Raw genomic sequence first — 22,689 nt, 5'->3', positions numbered from 1 at the left:
GGTTGGGGAGGAAGGAACTCTGGCTGATAGCACTACAAACCTGTGATCTCTGGCCTCGTCAAGATAATATATGCTAATCTTCTGTTGTTTGTGGTTAGCTCCTTTTCTGGATCTCGAGGATCACTGTTCCTACATTTCATCCAGACTCCACCTCTCATCCCACCCCACTGAAAAACAAAGGTGTCCTTTTAAGAACCTCTCTCTTCTGTTTATAAACTACGGAGCCATCACATTGTCCTTCACTCCTTTCTACCTGACTAGAACAGCTGGTACTGCTCCCACTCAAGCTACCCTCTCTGCTTATGTCCACTATCCCATTTGTTTGTATGTCCTTTGAAACTATACTCCACTGTATTACATACATACATTCATACACACATACATACACACACACATACATACATATATATATCCTGTTCTCAGTTTCAAATCACTAATTTTTAATGGTTCCTCTCCCATGCTCTTAACTAAGTTAACAAAACTAACCTAAGTCTCTTTCTAAAACTGCTACTATTAAATTTCTCCTACTCTGCCTTTTAGTATAAATGTGTTTAGTGTTTAGTGTGTGTGTGTGTGTGTGTGTGTGTGTGTGTGTGTGAGAGAGAGAGAGAGAGAGAGAGAGAGAGAGAGAGAGAGAGAGAGAGAGAGAATTATGCTCGAGCACACATTTCCAGTATGAAGCAATATGTATTTGATCTTTTATGGCACAGAATACATGAGCTACTCCAAAGTGGCAGCAGCTAACTCCCAAACTTGCATTTAAGATAGACAGTGGGAAGATACTAACAGAAAAGAGAAAAGCAAAGAATTCTAAGCCTTGCGCCTCCCTTTGGCTCTTACATGCTCTAGAATTCTGTGAACATATATAAAGAGGAACAGAATGGAGCACTTGTATTTCAGTTCTAAAAACAGCAAGATTTTACTGTTAACTAGATGTTAAGTCTCCATAATAAATAAAATAGATTTTAAAGTTATCCAAGGAAAAATCTGGCAAGCATTCATATTTAGGAATAACTTTTCTTTTTTATAGCTTCATTTAAATTTGCAAGACTACCGAATAAAATGGATTTCACCAAACTAGCTTCTGTGCTAAAGTGAACATATCAGGACCTGTTAATACTTGCTAAGTACCTTTGTGCTATTCATCCTGCTTCTGCCTTCTAAGTGCTGTGACTGCAGGCACGAGCCACCGCAACAGGGCTGGACAGTTCTTCGAATGTTTTACCTATTGGTATCCACCACTGAATGTAAAGAATTTATTAAGTCTAGGTGCGGTGGGGGCACATCTACAATCCCACCAATTGGGAGACAAAGGCTGTAGACTCTAAGATTGAGGCTAGTCTGGGCTGTAGAAAAACAGACAGTTCTCTAGAAACTGTGTTCACTTAATTTGTAATCATAAGAACCAGGGTTGGTGAGATGGCATAGTGTTATAAAGGAGCTTGTTGCTAACCTTGACGACTTGAGTTCAATCTCTGGAACCCACATGGTGTAAGGAGAGAACTGCTCCCTGCAAGCTGCCTGACCTTCACAAGTATTTGGAGCAGCTTTACCCCATTACTCAGCAATTTACGGCATACTTAATAATTTTTTTTTTTTAAATACTAGATGTATGGGGATGTGTCTTTAGTTTTTTTAAATTACAATTTATTGTGCATTTAGTGTTGGGGTGTGGGGCACATTTTTGCCAAGCCATACTGTGGAAGTTCTATTTATTCATTTGGTTTATTAAAGGGACATTCCCTGAGTTACAGTCGGTGGGGGCACCAGGAGATGAGATTAGCAACCCACATGGCAACTCCACGAGAGTGGAGGTTTTGTTTTTGTAAGAACACAGTTTCATATTCATTGCACTGACTGTAGACATTTTCCATGATTTAGTACTATTTATAAGTTGTCCAAACACAATATTAAACAAGTAAAAAGTTTCTTATTTTCACAGACTTTTACACACACACACACTTTTGAGGGGGAGAGGTGAGCTATATGAAGACAAATTTGTAGACCATGTAAAACAGAAGAGAATGGATGGTAAAAATCATAGAATGAAGAAAAGTCACTAGGTTTAAAAACAAACAGATGCAGAGGCCAAACTTGAGATTGCTTCCACAATTTTCCTTAGGGCAAATCACAGGTCTGGAGTAGAAGAAGAACGAATTGGAACCACTGAAGAAATAATAAGATAGTGTTCGGAAGCAGAAATATAGCTTATCATATTTTTAAATTTAATATATGGTATGTGTGTGTATTGTGTGTATTAAACCCAAACCCAGCTTTGTGCATCCAAGACCAGCATACCACTCCACCAGCCCTAGTTGTTCACTTTTGAAATTAAGAGGATGAGCAAACCTTTACCAAGTAACAGTGAATTCAAGCCAGGGGGGAGAGGATGGGAAAGGAGGCAGCTAAGAGATGAAGGGAAAAGAGAACTCTAACTATACCTTGGGGACATTTCCAGTCTCTTGGACATGTCCGCCATCTTTTTAAAGTATGGCTTTACTCTAGAGGACACCTCCACCACCCCCAACTCTGCTCACCCCTAACACTCTTCTAGTTTGTAGCTGGATGCCAGGCTGTGCACCCGAAGCTGAGTAAGATGCTGTCTCATTAGAAACAAGTGCCGCCTCAACAAAAACCTACATTCAATCTAACTCCTCACACTTCCAGTGAACCAAACAACGCCCAACAAGGTGAAGTCATTTGTACAAAGCTGGGTCTGGGGCTTCAAGAGACTCTTGTACAAGTGCTGTCTCTAGGGCAATGGAATTACATTTAATGAAATTTACTAAAAGCTAGTTGCATCAATTAAAATTCTTAGGCAAGCTGGATGTCAGTGCACTTGTGGAATCCTATACCTGGGAGACTGAGGCAGTTAGACGGCTGTCAGTTGTGGTCAGCATGCAGCCTGGGCCACAGAATGAGATTATCTTAAAAACCAAATGAAACTAACAGGTATCTAAGGTTAGCTTTGTGACAATGTTCTAAAAGATCAGAGAGGGCAAGTAAGAAAACACGCCATCATGGGCTTTCCATTTCAGAGCTATTATCTGGAAAATGGAGATAAAAACTTTGATTATAGAAGATCATGGCAGCCAAATAAAATAAAATGTTTTTCTTCTGACAGATGGCTCATGCCCTGATGATGTTTGCGTTTAAGGGTTTAGGATTACCTATTAATAAGGAAGCAGGGATGCTGTCCACTGATATTTCTAATTCAAAAGAAACAAGTCCTTTGTAAATCACTGTGGAGTGATATATTATACATGTGTTTGTTTAAGGGGCTGGGGCGGAGTAACTTTAAAACTTTATATCTAAATCCTGTTTGTGGAGGTCTATAAAGCAGCTGTAGGCGAACACTAGACAGCTTTTCTTCGTAATTCCTGCTCCCGGGCAATATGCCCTCCTTTCTAATGCTGGCTGTGTGACTAAGTGGAATCAAGCAGGGGCACCCACACAGTGATTACCACATTCTTCTTTCTAGTGGTGAGCCCTGAGGCTGGGATGACAATGCCAGCAAACTCGGGGAGCTTGGTCAGATATATAGACAGCATTAGGAAAATAGGGACTTGGCTGCTGAAACTAAGGCTGTGATTGGTCAGGGCCAACAGCAACTAACTACCACCACCCTGGATGCTGCTGGTGCCTGGATTGGAATCTGGCAAACCCATCTTAGTTCTGTTTTGCTGAGGAATCTTGATTTGTTTTTTGTTTTTGTTTTTATGGTGCCAGGGAGAGAACACGGGCTTCACATACTGGTAATTTTTATCATGTATTAATTATGGCAGCAGGTTTGGGGATTCTCAGTCAGTTGTGGATGAGTAAGAGATTAAGTTATAAAATTTCTAGAGAAATTGTAGGAAATTCTAAGGAAGAACCTTTGTAGCGTAGGCTTTGATTAGAAATTTTAAAAAGTGCTATTTTTTTCAGAAAGTATCTGAATTTGGGGGTTAAGAAATACCTGAGAGGGCAGAAGTGATCGTGTGAACCCTGATGTCCTGAGCCAGGTCCCGAAAACCCTCGTTAAAACGTTGGGTGTAGCGGTGCACATCTGCGATCCCAGCACCCCTACTCATGAAGGCGGCAGAGATAGGAGAACTGCCTGCCCCAAGCCTGAGGTCAGCTACCCTGCCTCAAACAAGGAAAAGTGAGGAAAAAGTTGTCCTCTGTCTTCCATGCACACCCTGTGACACAAGCAGGCTCCTGTATTAATTTCTACATGCCTCCCTGCTGGCTAAGAGGAAGGCACTTCAGCTAAAAATGTAAGTGCCACACATTGGTTCTGATGAGTTATACATGTTTTTAAGATACAAAGTTGGTATGTAGGGAAGTAGGGAGGTGGGAAGAGTTGGGGCAGGGGGATGAGTATGGTTAAAAATACGTGGACAGAACTCTACACAGAGCAGGGTAGGGGTGGCTTGAATGAGAATGTTCCCCAAAGACTTAGATGTTTGAATAATTGGTCCCCAGTTGGAGGTATTTGGCTTTGTTTATCGGGCATGGCCTTCTTGGAGAAAGTATGTCCCTGGGGGCAGGCTTTGAGGTTTCAAAATCACACACCATCCCCAGTTGCCTCTGTGCATCACTTCATGTGTCTGCTGCCTGCTGCCATGATGGACTCGCACACTCTGGGACTGGAAGCCCAGATAAACCCTTCCTTTTCTAAGTTGTCCTGATCATGGTGCCTTATCACAGCAACAGAAAAGTTAACTAACTCTGCCCCCCCTTCCTCCTTCCCTACCTACTAACTTCATGTCCTTCTAAAAAGCACGTATAACTTATCAGAACCAATGTGTGCCACTTACATTTTTAACTGAAGTACCTTCCTCTTAGAGGGTTAGGGTGTGTGTGTGTATGTACATACTCACACCAGGTATGGTGGCACATTCTGGTAACCCAGCACTTTAGGAGGAGTGGGAAAGAAGTTGCTGTAAGTTCAAAGTCAGCCTGGGGGACTCAGATGGCTCTTGCTAGCCTGAGCTAGAGTTAATTAAGCCCTTATTTCACAAAAGCAAAATCTCTCTGTCTCTGTCTTGTGTATGTATATGTATGTATGTATGCCTACATACTTACCTAAAAATATGTATTTCCTGTATAAACTCTCAGCAATTTATATGAAAATATAGAAAGAATCTCACTTTTGTTCAGTCCTCAGTAAACAGGTAAATAGTTAAATTTCACAATGTTGAAAGCAATAATAACATAGTAAGAAAAATAAACCTAGGCTTTGTATAGGCAAACAAATTAACCAAGACAAAAGGAATTTTATGTATTCTAAGGAAACCAAAGTAAACATAACTATGTACTATTGTCTACATATTATGTACATGGCATTGAATTGAACACTATTCCTTTTTTTCCATGGGTATTCCTAGAAGATAAGAAATTGCCATTAAAAATCCATGCAAGATGGTGGGCGTTGGTGGCACACGCCTTTAATCCCAGCACTCAGGAGGCAGAGGCAGGCGGATCTCTGTGAGTTCAAGGCCAGCCTAGAGTGAGTTCCAGCACAGCCTCCAAAGCCACATGAAACCCTGTCTTGAAAAAACAACAAACAAACAACAACCCATGCAAGTCTAATAATGAACTAGAGTGGGGATATTTCAGCTTTGGAGTTTCTGCACAACTGTCCAAAACTCCTGATAGCATACTGAACAGAGAGCTGTTTGCTGTGTTCACACATGATGGAGTGCTGAAAGAAGGATTGTTTGCTATGCTCATACCTGACAGAATACAGAAGGGAGAGTTGTTTGCTGTGTTCACACCTGGTAGAGCACTGAAGGGAGGGCTGTTTGCTGTGCTTACTGTTTCAGTCCACTGCATAAGGGTGAACACAACATCTTCCCCGAGTGGTATCCCAACAAAAAGAGGACAGAAAGTTAGACGCATACACACCAGGGGACAAGATACTCCAAAGAATGCACTCCATGTCCTACTTCCTCTGGTGAGGCTCCACTTCCTAAAGTTTCCAAAACTGCAACAGCAGTAGAGACCCAGTGTACACCATGGGAACCCGTGGGGATACTGCATGTTCAAACAGTAACTTTCAATTTCCCAATCCCAAAGGCTAAGGGCCACTTCATAATGCAAAATGCATTTGGCCTTTCTCCAAGAGTCCTCAACGTCTCAACAATTTCAACACTGTTCAAAAGTCCAAGTTTAAAGTATCTTTTGGCACTAAAGATACTCTCTTAATTGTGAGTCCCCTAGAATAAAAAATGTTACATCCATCCAACATCCAACAGCACAGACAGACTTCTCATTCCATAAGCAAAACGATATTCAGAAAGGAGGAATGGGGCCGAAACGAGAATGAGAGCCAGCAGAGGCAAACGTTAACTCCTACAGCCCTGTGCCCAGCATCTGCTGCCGCATGTGATGAGTACTATGAGCTCCACCAGGCCTGGCCAGTCCCCTCTAATAACTTGTAGGGTATAGACCACAGCAGCTGCCCAAAGTCTTCCTGACCGGATGCTGTTACAGGAGGACAGGGTCAAAAGTCCCTGAGGATGGACCCTTTGAGAAAAGTTAGGTTCAAGTCCCACCTCCTATGTCTTGGGGACACACTAACTGTGCAAGTGGCAAACAATGATGAATACAGAGAGAGGGAAGGCCCATCGTAAAGTCCCTTCATAAAGGCCCTTCGTAAAGCTACCAAATGAAAGGGTAGCTACAGATTAGACAAAAGGCAGAGTTGGGGAGCAAGGCTTTGATGAAGCCCGTTAGAGAAAGGCTGTTTTCACCTGGTAAAATAAAGCTAGTTTTATAGATTCATTTCTTTCTTTAATTTTAAAAAATCTGTTTGGATACTAGTTTTTTGCTTAAAATAATGGCACCTGAGTTCTACCTCTGGCGTTTAGCAGAGCAATGACATCTAAAGTCCCCCTAAAAGCCCAAGGTTATTACCTAAGGGGATATCTGGTAAAGAACAGAGACAAGAGTTAATCCAAGCTGACATGTCAATCACCCACCCAGGAAAAGGCCCCAGGAAAGCTGCCTGTTGCAGAGATGTCGGGAATTAGTCTGAAGTCCACCCAAACAACGGGCCCTTTGGTTACTGCCTGCTCTTGCCCTGACGGTATCTTGTGTTATTCTCTAATCAATGCTGCCTTTTCTTTACACTAGGGTGTGTTATCTGATGGACAGCCAAGGGGACACAGGAGCAAGAGCACAGTGACGGTCTCACAACCTTGGTAGCGAAGTACCCTTGGTCTCCACTGTGTCTGAGGTGTCATCCTCACAGCTTCATGGATTACTCTTAGGGGTTTCATGTTGAGAATCTCTGCAGGTTACACCTTACTTGGTTTCCTATGCCTTCCTTTGAAAACTCAATGGGAATATCCAAAACCTCAAAATGCTTGCCTGTGGCACCAGCAGGAAGGTCTGACATGAGCTCAAGCAGCAGTCAGGTCCCTCTGAATGACGGACGCTGCAGCCTTCGTGGCAGCAGGGGTGAACTTGGTAAAACACCTGACTCTGTATAAAAATGGTACCTGGTAGAAACTTATACCCTGGCACCTGACAATGGGTGGAGTTTGCGTAATTATCAAGATGCCCCAAAGGCACCCTTTCTGTCTTGACTGAGTGCCTGGCTTCCTTTTAATGGAGTTAATCTCTTTTAAAACTTCTACCTCACTCCTTCTCAGACTAAACTGTTTTTTGAAATCCTTTTGTTTGCAAGCTTCTTGCTCCTGATTCTTACTGTTAAGCTTGGCTATAAACAGTCACCAATAACTATGCCACATCCTGAATGTCCTGTTGTCTTAAAAAGTGTTTTCCCCACTACATTAGTCCATTATCTTTCAGTTTGGCACCAGGATACAGACTCAATGCAAATGCAGGCAAATCCTTTTTAAGATAGGATATGCATGGCCTCTAGTCCTTCTGAAACCTTCTGAGTCTGGTTTCTACTGTTCACATTCCTGAGGGCATTCTGGCCTTATGAATGACACCATGGTTTATTAAGCTTTGCTTACATCATTCTAGCAGCTCCTCTAACCTGCTTCACAGATCTATTCCAAACTGCTTCTGCAAGCCAGTTCAAAGAGTGTAAGAACCACATGGCCAAGGTTAGGAACACAACAATCCTTCTTGTGGGAGTGTCAGTGTTCTGTGTTATTCACTCCTACACAGCTGTTCCAAAAATACCTGACAGGACAAATGAATGGAGGAATCACTTTTTCCTCACAGTTTTAGAGGGCTTAACCCACTATGGTTGGGAGAACATGGCAGAGCAAGCAGAGTTCTGGGGGCTGGGAAGCAGGAGTCAGAAGGATCTAGGGATAAGACAATCCTCAGGATCTCTCTGCCCTTACTGATCTACTTGCAGTTAGCTACTACCACAAAAGCTTCCTTAACCTCCCTGCACAGGGTCACCTGCTGGGGACAAGCATATGACACACAAGGCTGTGGGGCACGGCACATATGAGCACCTATAATGCTGACTGACTGTGAGCATGAGAGCTCTTGAAGGTCAGTCTCTGGAGTGTCTACACCTTGCTGGTGACCGTGTGGGGCGGGGCAGCTGCTGCAGAAAGCAGTTTCTTCAAAGATTAGACGTAATCTAGCAATCCAACTACAATGTATGCTACGCATATAACTAACGAACTGAACTCATATTCACACAATTCACACAAGTGGTGCATATGGATGTTTATGGCACCACTGCACAAACTAGCCCTATAGCAGAAACAACTGAAATAACTATCACCCAACAACCGAGCAAGCTTTGAGTATAGTATATCCACACCACAGGATATTATTTGGTCACACACAAAAAAAGTACTGTTACATCCTATTACATGGACAAAACATGTTAAATGACAGACACAGCTATGTCTTAGATGATTTCACTGATATGAAATACTCAGATTAGGTAAACAGATAAGTGATCATCAGAAGGAGAAATCAAGGCTGAACTCACATGAGAGTTCTTTTTGGGGGTGACAAAATTGTTCTGTTACTAGACAGTACTGTGCATTGTATAATGTAGCAAATATAGTAAAATCTAGAACTATGTATATATTAAAATGGGAGTTTCACATATGAATTTTATCTCAAGAAAAATCAGTTACAAAATTCCATAATTATAAAATATATAAAAAAAATTCCAACAGTCTTCAAATATGGTCTCAAATACCAGACTTGACTTGGAGATGTGGGGGAGATCTGGGATTCGGGAATACTTCTACAAACCAACCCATCTCTAATGAACCATCTCTCTTTTTCCAAGGTTTGCTCACGGATTTTTATGAGGAAACTAAGTGACGGGCAAGCTTTAAAAGAGAGTGCCCAGCAGCCCCAGGGAAGTGGCTCTCCAGAGTAACCCGTTTGTGATGACTCCTAGAAGTGACTGCCGTGTCCTGATGATGGCTTTTGCTTAGGGATCATGGTCAACTTAAGCTTGTTTAAAATACCATTTCCCAGGACTTACATGCTACTCCCTGAACGATGGGAATACTCAAAGCTTTTAGAGGGAATAAACTATTGAATGGTCTCTGACTACAAACAGGCTACAGTTCACTGGAAACAGCCAGTTCAGATAAATAAAATGAAAGCAGATGCTTTTGTGATGGTCTTGAAAGCTTTCCATTAGAGAACACCCAGGGCATCGAAGTAGGAACAGCCCGTGTCTATGTTACATGAGCAACGGCCACCCTCTCTTTTATCCTGAGTGACAGAGTGAGTATGCATCTCCTCCAGTAGACAGCAGAAGTTTCAAGGAACCTGGCAAACTTTCCATTGAGGAAACTTGGTCCCCACTCCCGGCACAGGTTAACCTGAACTCAGCCAGTTAATCTGCTGTGGATGCCTTCTCTTTGGCTGCCAGTTTTGGCCAGGACCTTCTAGATTTCTCACCAGCATTGGCTCAGTCCTATTTTGTGTTATAAACTAGAATTTAATAACAATGACCCAATCCGAGCAAACCAAAGGCCAAGGGAGACCAAAGGAGTGGTGGGCAGTGGAGGGAGGTGACCATATTGTCTTCCCAGACAGGCAGTACCACGAGCATGCGGAAGATGACTGTCACACCTCTGCTCTGGGTAAGACAGGATCATGAAGAAAGGAAAAGAAGTATAAGGAGTTACGTGCTAGCAGACGCACTTTGACGCAAACAGTGTTTCCTAATTTGATTGATAAAACTGTATAAATACATTAATAGGTTTTATCTAATAATATATACAGGTTCTAAAATGCAGAAAAGCTAATTTATACACTTTTTTTGTTAAAAGACATATATCAAAGACTGGTATCTTATTGGGACATATTTATTTGGGAAAATCCAATTCGAGCCGCATTATTCCAATGTAGAGGCCTTTCCTGGACAGAGTCTAATGTGAGAATAAGGCTTGTTTGGATTCAACTAAGGGCTCAGGTGACAACATCAGCAGTTACTCAGTTATTTTACTGCCCTTTCAATCAGTTCGTAGAAGGAATAGGTGCATCAATTATCAGCATTTGTTTTTCTGTCTTAATAAGTTCTTGAAAATCTTCAGCACATATTAAGTAAAGATGCAAACACTACAGGATGGTAACTCATTCATGTGAGATGACGCACACAGCTTAACCCGATTTAAGGGCTCTCTGTGCTCTTGGCAACTAGATAGAAGATAGATTATAGATAGAAAATAGATACTGACCTGAGACCATACTGATACAAAAATCAAACACTTTGAACCTGGATGTCAGTTTGGAGGTCTAGGCAATCTATGGGGCCTCTGGTAGTGGATCAGTATTTAACCCTAATACACGAATGGACTTTGGGAGCCCACTCCACATAGAGGGATGCTCTCTCAGCCTACATACATGGGGGAGGGTCTAGGCCCTGCTCCAAATGATATGACAGACTTGGAAGATTCTCCCATGGAAGGCCTCACCCTCCCCGGGGAGCAGAAAGAGGATGGGGGGTCAATGGGAGGCAGGGGAGGAGGGGAGGGAGAGGGAACCGGGATTGAAATGTAAAACAAGCTTGTTTCTAATTTAAATTTAAAAAGAAAAAAATCGTTGATATATTGCATGTTATGGCCCCAAATTTTTCTCAGTGGTAGTAGGTTTGGGAAAGCACAGAGGAAATCACCAGGGAGGATGGTTTTCTATAGAAATGTCTTACTTTCCTGAGCATTGGTGTGAAAATTTAAGGCCTGGCATTTTCTGTTGTTCTGGACTAGCATATGTGTCAAATGGGGACTCCCTGCCCTGTAAGAGCGCCACAGAAGTGTACAATTCTAAAAGCAGTTTTCATGTATTCAATGAATATTACTAATAAAGCTTTAATATTCAAAGAATTATAGTATACTGCTATACTATTTGTATACAAAATCATAAATATCTTACTATACAGGATAACTAGACATAGCAGTTTTTCAAATATTTACGTATTTATTTTGTGTGTATGACTACAGGTGTACACATGCCACAGCATGTGTGTGGAGGCCGGAGGAGGGCCTTCGGGTATCTGTTCTCTCCTAACAAGTTGTGGGATCTGGGAACCAAAGTTAGGCTGTGTTCTGAGCCATCAACAGTCTGACAAACTACCTTACATATACCCTCTCTTTCAGTGACTATAACTGCTCTACGGAATTATGTTTGATTCTGAATATGCAGTTCAGAAGTGTCTACGAGTTCTAAGTAATTTGCCTTGGAAATCTGAAAAAGGCCATGAAGGTTTCTGAAGTGAGTGTAACCTTAGTGGCAATAAGCTAAAAAGCCGAAAGGAAAGGTCACTGTCCCCAGGTATGTGTGCAATTCCCCTTTTCTCTGGCTGGGGATAGATATGGTTGAATGTCTGATTTCTCTGCACTTTCCCATGGTAGGGCTTTGTATAACACTTACCCTTATGTCATACTCTTTCCTCAAGGACAATGCTACCTTCATGAGAAAGTGTCTGAATTGATACAGGAAGAAGGTGGAATGGAATACCAAATATAATTACACCTTAGACAAGTGTGTGGGGTCCGTTTTGGTGTGACGCGTATTTAAACTGTATTCATAACATGCTTAGTGGTATTTATTTTAGAAGAGTGATAAAAAGACAGGATTGTAGATGAAATGGGCTAACATATAAGCACCAGGTTCCCTAGGGGTAGATGTTAAAAGCTAAAGGGGGCTTTCTGCAAACATAAGTAATAAAGAAAGTAACATGTACCCAGGTGGACAGTTTAGGCGCTTGTGTAAAGGATACAGAGAGATCCCTGAAACCTGAAGCTGCAGGGAGCAAGTCTCCTGGTTGGAAACTGTGTCAGGGGGATCTATGGCAAAAGTTAGTGAGAATTATGTCGCAAGCTTTCAAAAACAAAACCCTTGTGACATGGGAGCCACGGTGGCCAATGATCCCAGAAGCCAAAGGACTGGCTCTTGAAACCACTAAGCTATCTACACATCAGAAGGCTCAACGGATAGCTAGGGAGGAAGGTTAGATCATGCTGTAGGGATCAGGGCTTAAGGAGATGACAAAGGACACAAAGTAATGCTTATAGCCATAATTTTAAGATTGCACGTGGGAAACAATACACATAAAAGGCGTGTATTAAGCATGTATCAACCGAATCCAGTGATTGTTATACCTAACAAGGGTTGTTACAACCAAACCCAGAGGTCAAATGGTGCAAAAAAGAATTAGCTACCGATGTCAACATTCTTTTGTCACATGTTGCCTATATAAAAATCAAACAAAGGTTTCCTTAAAAATGTTTTTAGGTTTCAAAATATTTTTGTGTATAACTTGTTTGGATGTATGTACATGTTCACGCTGGTGAGCATGTGCATACATGTATACATGTATGTAGAGGTCAAAGGTTGATTTTGGCTGCCTTCCTTAATTGTTCTCCACTTTATTTTTGAGACAGGGTCTCTCACTGAAGCTGAAGCTCATCCATTCAGGTAAGCTGGCTCATCAGTGAGCTTCAGGGTCTCCCTTTCTCCCTCTGGCACACCCACATGTTGGAGGGACAGATGTTGCCACACCTGGCTTCTCCATGTGTGCTGTGGTCTAAACTCAGGGCCCTAAGCCTGCTCAGAAGGCATTTTGCTGACCAAAGCAGCTTTCCAGCCCAGAGCTTTGCTTCTACATGGAATACTTATATGAAGTTTAACATTAGACTTCATTATTGCGTTTCTCATACTCCATCTTACTCCTTGCTAAACATTCTGGAGCTATGGCAATAGTTCAATACAGAAAGTATAGGGCCTAGCATGACTTCAGTTGCAGAAGCAAGGTTCTGCGATTACTGTTCATGCCTTTAACATGTCAATTCAAACACTGCTTCCCTCTTGGCATAATAAATTACAAAAGTACAGATAAGACTGTTGTCTATGAGCATTTATTACCAGGCATATGATTCTGTGGGTAAGCACAGTTGTTAATATATTCTGTCAGTGACCAAAATATTTATACATCTAATAAAGTAGAAAAACCTTTTAAAAATTAATATTTTTCATGAACTGCCAATTCAACCAGAAGACTGAATAGTAGAAATAACAAAAGATTTGTTCTTAGGGTTGATTAAAAATTTATATCAGAGCATTCAAGTAAAGTTATTTTCTGTGTTCTGATTTAATGAATCATGTGAGTCATATCTGGTTGGGTGACACAGATTCTGGCTCACTGAAGCCAACCTAATCCTTCCCACACACCTGGGGACAGGGAAAGCACATGTCAGACCAAAGTCAGCAAAGAAAGAGAGCGGGGCTGGAGATGCCCTGAGGTGAGCTGGGAGCATCCTAAGATCTCAACTGCCTGTGGCTTCAATGACCTAACACACACCCAGCAGCAGTAATGAATGATCTCAAAAGAGTCTTCCAATTCACAATGAAAAACACCACACCCAATAAATGCCTTTAACCCTTTTGTAAACAGCCTAGAAACCACCAGTGGTTTCTTAAAAGATGAGTGGTTTCAAATGTTTTATGTATACTTGGGTAGTATTTACTTTAGTTGCTTTAAACCTGTTAGATTCTAAAATGTACATTTACAAAATAAAACTTATCCACTACTACTGAAGACAAACTATGTCAAAAAATGAAATATATGCAAAAACACAGATATAAAACAATGGCGCTCATTCAGTCTTAGGAGAGCAGACATTAACAATGAAATGTAAGGGACTATTGCATAAACCTTGCATATGGGATGTTCTCTAGCAAAAGATAAATAATATTTAAGAGGACTAGGTTTTCTTAAGATGGTAGAGACACAAAGAAACAATTACACCATCTCAAAATACGGAAACGACATTCTCCAAGGCTGTGTGCAAACCAGGGACTGTCCTGACCCAACTGTTCACTTAGAGATGGAGTCTGAATAAGGACTTACAATGTCAGCAACACCACAGCGATTAAAGTCCATTCCACAGGCTTGTGTATGATGTTTCGATTTGACAATCTGAAAGACATCAAGATTTACCTTGAATTTTAGCTCTTGATAAGAATCATGGTTTTAATGTGTCAAAGTGGTAGTTCTTTATTTTATTTATTTATTTTGTTTTTGGAAACAGGATTTCTCTGTGTAGCCCTGGCAGTCCTGGAACTCACCCAGTAGACCAGGCTGGCCTCAAACTCACAGAGATCCTCCTGCCTCCTGAGTGCTGGGATGAAAGGTGTGTACCACCACTGCTCAGCTAAGGTAGTTCTAGATACCTATTCTATTTCACAAGGTAGAGTCAGTGGTGTAATAATGCAGTTGTTAGGGGGTTTGACACTGACAGTCACCCACCCCAGTTTGAACATGCCAAGGTTACTTGGCTTCCGAGATGATACAACAGCAGACAGTAACAACCCCAACAGGAAGCAGTCCAGCCCCACTCTGACACACTTACAGCAACAGTATTATTAGACAGGACAGGGTTATGAGAATCACAGTGGCTCTGATCTCAGTATAGCTAAGACTCCCCAGCACTTCCTGACCTGCGCTTGGTTGGCAGCAGGCAATTAATTATTGCCATAATTTACAGGACATGAATGCTTGCTCACAGTACAGTATAAAGTCAGCTGACATGGATATCAGCCCAGCCCTGTCACTTACTGGTGCTATAGACTCTAATACTTACTACTAATATACAAATAATATATAAAACGTTAAGCTGGGTGTGGTGGTGCACACCTTTGATCCTAACATTGGAGAGGCAGAGGCAGAGGAATCTCTGTAAGTTAGAGGCTAGCCTGGTCTACAGAGCTATTACAAGTCCAGCCAGGGATATATATAGAGTTCCTGTCTCAAAGACAACAAAAAGAAAATGAATCAAACTTTCAACAACTGATACAGAAAACTCAACAGAACTACTTTTCCTCACAGTCTTCTACAAAGCTCAAGTGTACAAATGGCACATTCTGCCAGATCCTCCTCTTCCCTTACCTGCCAGCAGCTCTGACACAGCTGAGTAGGGCGGTCTCTACCTGGTTCCCGGCATCACTTCCAAACCCCTAACCTGGAGCACCCTGGGCTTTCTGTGAGAACACTTCTTTTTGGTGATTTTATCTTATCCCATCTTACAGCACCCAGATGATTAAGGGCTGACACTCTCAAACCTTCCTTCCAGCTCTAGTCATTCTCTGTATCAGATGGCTTCACTGGCACATGTGACACACACACATACATATCACTCCTCATGTGCTGGCATGGACAGGCTTTTCTATCCCCAACCCCAGTTTCACAGCTATTCACACAGATTTTCCTTCTGCCACTGCCCACTTTCCCCTGCTTATCAGCACCCTAAATGTTCCGTGACATGCCAGGCTCACTCCTGTTTTCAGGTTTCTTTTTTATTTTGTACGTACAGTGTTCTCCTTGCATGTGTGTCTGTGCACCATGTGCTTACAGTGTCCAAAGAGGCCAGAAGAGGGCGTTAGGTCCCCTGGAACTGTGGTTACAGATAGTTGTGAGCCACCATGTAGGCATTAAGAAATGAACTCAGGACCTCCAGAAGGGCAGCCAGTGCTCTTAATCAGTGAGTCATCACTCCAGCCCCATTTCCAGGTTTCTTAATTTTTTTAATGTGATGTATGCTGAGTGTGTGTGTGTCATGGTACACGTATGTGCCATGTATGGAGGAGGTCTGAGTACAACTTTGTGGAGTTGGCTCACTTCTTCCACCTCGGTGTGGGTTTAGGGGATCAGGCTCAAGTCAGCAAGTGCTCCTTTGCCTGCTGAGCCACCTTGCTGACCATTTCCAGGCTGTTCTGTCTGATGATTTCAGACAGTGACAGCTTATTCCTGACCTCCCATTAGCCCTTTATTCAAACGCAGCCCTCGATGCCGTCTCCCCACTAGATGATCTAAAATTGAGACTTTCTCACTCTTCAGTACCACCCTGCTCCCAGCTTCTTGGAAGAAATGGAGAATATACTGGTGAAGAGAGTGCATGGCTACACAGTAATATATTACACTCACGAAGGCACACAGCTCTCTGTCAGGGTGAAGCACCATGAGATAAGGTCTTTTCTGTTCACTGCCATCCTGTAGCAAATAAAATAGGACTCAGCACAGAACCATGAAGAGCTGAGACAGCAGGATAAACATGAACATAAAAATGACAAATAGAGTGTAAAGCAGCTGCTCTGGTCTGGGTGGGTCTTTTTGTTTGTTTTGTTTTGGTTTGGTTTTGGTTTTTTGAGACAGGGTTTCTCTGTGGCTTTAGGGGCTGTCCTGGAACTAGCTCTTGTAGACCAGGCTAGTCTCAAACTCACAGAGAACCACCTACCTCTGCTTCCTGAGTGTTGGGACCAAAGGCTTGTGCTACCCCTGCCTGGCTCTTGTTTTTGTTTTTAAGATGGGTCTGACTATGCAGCCTGGGCTGGCCTGCAGCTTACACAGAATGGCCCACCTGCCTCTGCCTCTGAGTACTTGGATTAAAGATGTGAACCATCAAGTCTAAAATTCTGTTTTGGTTTTTGTTGTTGTTGTTATTAAACTTCTCAGTTAACATGTAGTTAAGATTTCGTGAGTTCATTTTGTTATTCAGGAAAAGAAATGTACCACGTGTGTAATTTATACCATTGTTCCAGGTACTGAGGAAATACAATAAGAGGCTGTCTCAGTTACTTGTCTATTGCCATGACAAAAGCACCATTACCGAGAGCACAGCATCAGGCAGGCACAAAAGGCACTGGAACAGTAGTTGAGAGCTTATCTGCTCCATAAGCAGGAGAGGAAGTGTGTGTGGGGGAGGGAGACAGGGAGGGAGGGATGGAGGGAAGAAAAGAGAGGGAGAAAGACAGTGAGAGAACCCACTGGGAATGGCCTGGGCTTTTGAAACCTCATCACAGTGACACACTTCCTCCAACAAGACCACACCTCCTAATCCTTCCTAAAAAGTTCCACCAACGGGACACCAAATATTCAAACATATGAGCCTATGGGGTCATTCTCATTCAAACCAGCAGAGATTTTGCTTTTATCTTGAAGTATTTCTGTTACATTAGCAGAATAGCAAAAGTCTACTTGTTTTCATGCTGTTGATCCAAAAAGTCTCTAGTATACATGCAAAATTAATACATTTACTACTAACTCATACTTAAAAACAAAAAACAAAAAACAAAACAAAACAAAACAAAAGGGTCTGGAGGAATGGCTCAGGGTTTAAAAACACTGTTCTTTCCAGAGGACCGGGGTTTAATTCCCATACACACATCATGTGGCTCATAACCAGCTGTGCTCCCAGCTCCAGGAGACCCAATGCCCTCTTCTGGCCTCCTTGGGCACACATTATTTAAAATTTACACACGTTTAGAAAAAGTCTTGATTCATCATAGATGCAATTTCAAAAGGATTTTAATGGCAGACTAGACTAGGATTTTCATCAGTATCTGCTCAGACAAGCATCCTGACCAGCTGGCTAGAGCCTGTCCTGTGCTGTGACAGGGGAAGCAGATACAGCCCAACTCCGGGCAGGGTGCTAGTTGCTAGTGGGAGGTGGGGGTGGTGGGCAGCTGTCTACTCAGGCACGAAAGGCTCTTCAGAGAGTGCTAGACAGGCTCTCAACTTTGTATGCTGGAATCACCTAGGGGGCTTTTAAGCTATCCTGCTGTCTGAGCACAAGCCTAATTAATCAAAGGAGACCTGATCTCCAGGGGCCTAGCCACACATTTATAGCTGTTAAATGGCTTAAGGATGGCTGTTCTACAGGTTCTTAGTACTGGCCATTATTTCAAAGAGAAAATCACAGTTATTCCTTTCAACTCTCTCCCACTATCAGTATTCACTGAAAGGAGCTCTGCACACTAGTCACTGCCAGCAGTAGGCCATGTTTACAGAAGAAACTCAGACTACAGAGCCACACTTTCTCATCCTCTCTGGGAGCTCCTGACATCTCCTTGAAGGCAGTCAGGGACACTTAAGAGCTACAGACTCTGATCCACAGGCTTTAGATGACAGACTGTTAAAAATAACTTACTCAACACCAAGTTGTCTTGACAGCAGGATTCTAAAGTATCCCCTACCAAGATAATATTAACTTTTGGGCTTGTTTTTCACAGATGTCTTTATTAAATTCCAAGCATCTGTAAAAGTAGAGAAAGCAAAAACTAAGCTCTTGTATGCTACTTATTATTCCAACAACAACTAACTCCTGACCACATGTTCACAGCCCATATTTACTGTCACCCCTCCTGACTTGATGAAATGATGCTATTGACTTCAAATTTATCCAAGTCTTTAAACTTACATGAACAATGAAAAATGTAATTGGGAGGGATCTAGCTGCAAAACAGGGCTGACAGAAAAAGTGACAAAAAAAGTTTGTACATTAAACTGGACAAATCAAAGTCCCCACATAGTTGCAGTCTGTCATTAGGAATGAAGAGCCATGTGTCTCTAGTCCTGGCTAGCTCAGGTGTCAGGAGCATGAAGCTTGATGGGTAACTGAGTAGATAGTAGATTCCTTACAAAACCTTCCTCAGTAATTCCATTAGGCTCTTTGGGTTTTTAGTGTTGGTGAAATTACCAGTTCTCAACCTTGGAAGTATTCAGGTATATATCCCAGCTGCTCCTGTGATACGTGTGTGAGGAAACAGAACAGACGTGGACTGGACACAGTAAAGTTGCCAATCCAGGGGATGGAAGGTGTAATACAATTCAAACAACTCAAGGAGGGTTTTGCATGTGTTCTAAGAGGTCAAAATTGGGCCTCACACATGCCAACCACATATTCCACCACTGAACCACACTCCCAGTCCACACAGCAGACTGACTCTGTATATCAGCTCTAACAACAGTTCTTCATGAGGGTTCCTGAAAGTGCATCCTCCCTACCTTAAGGCAACTTCCTACCACAAATGTGAAGAGCTGCCTCTGCGGCCCTTTCCTAAAGTTCATCACATGTGATGATTTCCAGTTTTACTGAGGGATGATGGGTAAAACTGTATGTAAGTGACTACATATATTTACCAGAAGAAATCTGGGTGATCAGCACACCTCTCACCTCATGCAGTTTCCTGTGTGTGTGCGCGCATGTGCGCGTGTAGCAATAAGAAGACCTACTCTTTTAGCAAATTCTGAGCCCATGGTGGAACACATGAAACTAATACATGTTTCCCACAGCAGCTGGTAAGGTGCTTGAGGAATAGACTGCCTCCGAATATGTGTTCAGGGCTTAAACCCAGGAAGTAAATTAACACTGTTGAGTAAGTGTCTGCCTGTGGAAGAGCTAAGTTATAGAAGAGAGGAATAAAGAAGGGAAGGCAAGTGGAGGGAAGCACTGGCCTGGGAACAGACCTGGCCTTACCGAAGTTCTAACAGCCAGCTCACAGTCTAGCTCCATCCAGTGAATCAAACCACAGACAGCACCACAATCTGCATTCTTCCCTCAAGCTCAACGAAGTTAAGCTGCCTTGTTCCTATGCCTTTGTTAACATTTGCTGAGAGCCAAATTCGAATTTGTTGAAAATAGAAAGAATATGGTATAATATAGAGTGACAACCCCAACACGGCAGTGAGGACCCCGACATGGCAGGGCCAGCTCTGACACGCATAGTGACGACCCTGACACGGCAGTGCAGACCCTGTATGTGTACATGTGCGTGGGGAGGTCAGAGGACAACTGGGTTTAGTGCCTCAGGTGTCATCCATCATTTCTAAGTCAGGGTCTCCCTGCAGCCTGGAATTTGCCAAGTAGCCTATGCTGGCTGGCCAGCAGGCCAAAAGGCCGTATCTACCTCCTCAGTGTTGAGATTATCAGCATACACAATCATGCTAGCTTTTTCATTTGTTTTTTGTTTGTTTGTTTGTTTGTTTGCTTGGTTTTGTTTTTGTTTTTTAAACTTAGCTTTTGGGGACTTGTGGTTTGAATAGGAATGGCCCCCATAGACTCAAGTGTCTGAATGCTTGCCCACAGGGAGTGGCACTATTAGGAGGTGTGGCCTTGTTAAAGGAAGTATGTCACTGTGGAGGAGGACTCTGAGGTCTTATATGCTCAAGCTAGGCCTAGTGGGGCAGTCTCTTGCTGCTGCCTGTGTATCCAGATGTAGATCTCTCAAGTATGTCTCCAGCACCGTGTCTACCCCTTGTGTTGCCATGTTTACCGCCATGACAAGATGGACTAATCCTCTGAACTGTAAGCGACGCCTCAATTAAATGCTTTCCCTTTATAAGAGTGGCCATGGTCGTGACGTCTCTGCACGTTACAAGGCCAGCACTCTACTGACAGAGTCATCTCTCCATCCTAAACGCAGTTTACTGTGTAAGCAAGCTATCCAAAGTAAACATACGTCCAAATTTGAGCCAAAAGGAGTTGTACTCAATAGAAAACAACAAGTAATTTTAGAGGAGGAGAAAACAGCACTGAGTTTACAATAGAAGTCCACAAAGGCAAGCCATGTGCTTTCCTTAGTCTAACTATGGACTGTGCAAGAGTCAATATGGTCAAAATAACAGAGAAGGAAAAAAATCACAACATTAACACTAACCTGAAAGTTTGCACAAGGTTTTTAAGTTCAGAGTAAACATCGCCTATTGTAATCTGAAGAGGACCCAAAAGTCCAGGCAATCTGAAAAGAAAAAAAATAAAAATAAATTACACACATTATTTAAAGCTAGAACTTCATTGTTATGTAGAAACACTTCAGTGGGCATGCCTGCCTCTGGGTTCCCATGGCCACCAGTGACACTGGGGTAGAAGTAAGTTACGTTGTGACTCCTGAGAGGTCAAAGGAGCATTCTCCTGACTCCAGCTCTGCATCCGTGCTACAGAGTGCAAAGCCCTGCAACACAAAACTACCCTGGCTGCTGCCTGTGCATCTTTCTGGCCCTGGTTTTGTCTGTCCTCACTGTAATTCCAGAGTTTTAATATGAAAGCATTATCCTTTGAATAATCATATAAACACTATTCCAACAAACACAAGATGCCTGTAGAAATATTTTAGTGAGAACTTGAAGATAAACGTATCAGTAGGTGATTTATATAACAAATACATTTAGTGACCCATTAAAAGAAAACCTTTAAAATAGTACAATTATTTTTGAAAATGATAAATGTTTGGTGAAAATGCCATATAACACATTTGAAATAAAAATACATGATGCTTATTATACACAAAATACATTTCATTCCTTCTGGAGTAAGCAAAAGAATGACTACATATACCATGTACAGAATATAGAGATGTAGCCTAGCCTGCCCCCAGACTTTCTATGTAGTTAAAGATAGCTGTCAAGTCCTCACCTTGCTGCTGCCCTTCCCAAGTGCTGGGTGACAGGCCTGGCTCAGATCCAACCTTTTTTTTTTTTTTTGTGTGTGTGTGTGTGTGTTTTCAAGACAGGGTTTCTCTGTGGCTTTGGAGGCTGTCCTAGAACTAGCTCTTATAGACCAGGCTGGTCTCGAACTCACAGAGATCTACCTGCCTCCGCCTCCCGAGTGCTGGGATTAAAGGCGTGCGCCACCAACGCCCGGCCCAGATCCAACCTTTTAATATCCTGTCATGCTTGTTTCATGTCTCTGTCCCTTGCTCCACCCCCAGAAGTACTTTAAAGCAAACTCTTGACATTATGTCACTGGACCCTTATTCTCACTCATCCCTCTAAATACATTTTTTTTTTTAAATATAACCACAATAACATCACCATACCTAACCATTTACTTTTTTCTGGTGTTTAAAAAAATCAGCCCAGAAAAATGGCATTTCAAAGTCCTTCCCCAAGTCCTCTGGCTCTTAGAATCTTCCTGCTTCCTCTTCCACAGTGTCCCCTGAGCCTTGGTGGTGGTGGGTGTTGTAGAAATGTCTAGTTTAGGGCTGGGTGTTGGTGGCGCAGCCTTTAATCCCAGCACTTGGGAGGCCTCTGCAGGAGGATCTCTGTGAGTTCGAGGCCAGCCTGGTCTCCAGATCGAGTGCCAGGATAGGCTCTAAAGCTACACAGAGAAACCCTGTCTCGAAAAACCAAAAAAAAAAAAAAAAAAAAAAAAAAAAAAAAAAAAAACAAAGAAAGAAATGTCTCGTTTAGGGCTTGGTCAGCATTCAGCCATCACCTCCATCAGCTAAAACATGTAGGAAATTATTTCCAGTGAAATCCCTATCTTCTAACTATGGACCCGAAATTCAAAAGCTGCACAAACAAAGTTAAGTTTGATATTGTCTTGCATTGTATTAGATAGGTGGTGACTTATATGGAATTATTTCATAGATACAGACAAGTGTAAAGGTTAAAAAAACAAAACAAAAAACAATGGGGCTGAGGAGACGCCTCAGTCAGTAACATGTTTCTCATAC

General features: G+C 42.3%; 1 protein-coding gene across 8 annotated transcripts in view; it reads right to left on the bottom strand.

Moving 5' to 3' along the window:
• Window positions 1-22,689, bottom strand: part of Rpap2 (RNA polymerase II associated protein 2) — a 75,650-nt gene that overhangs the window by 26,766 nt on the left and 26,195 nt on the right. For 4 of the 8 annotated variants that reach the window (XM_027425913.2, XM_035447711.1, XM_027425914.2 and 1 more), the window contains 3 exons: window positions 20,893-20,973; window positions 16,382-16,447; window positions 14,309-14,377 (listed from right to left, as the gene is read on the bottom strand). In XM_027425913.2, coding sequence (XP_027281714.1) covers window positions 14,309-14,377; window positions 16,382-16,447; window positions 20,893-20,973 — 216 coding nt within the window. Of the gene's footprint in view, window positions 1-14,308; window positions 14,378-16,381; window positions 16,448-18,383; window positions 18,490-20,892; window positions 20,974-22,689 lie in introns of those variants that run through there. The other 4 variants (XM_027425915.2, XM_035447713.1, XM_035447714.1 and 1 more) reach the window with 2 other exon arrangements.

This window comes from Cricetulus griseus, chromosome 7 (genome assembly GCF_003668045.3).
Source record: "Cricetulus griseus strain 17A/GY chromosome 7, alternate assembly CriGri-PICRH-1.0, whole genome shotgun sequence".
NCBI classification, from domain to species: Eukaryota; Metazoa; Chordata; class Mammalia; order Rodentia; family Cricetidae; genus Cricetulus; species Cricetulus griseus.
The sequence above is the reverse complement of the archived record's forward strand: the minus strand, read 5'-3'. Positions and strand labels throughout refer to the sequence as shown.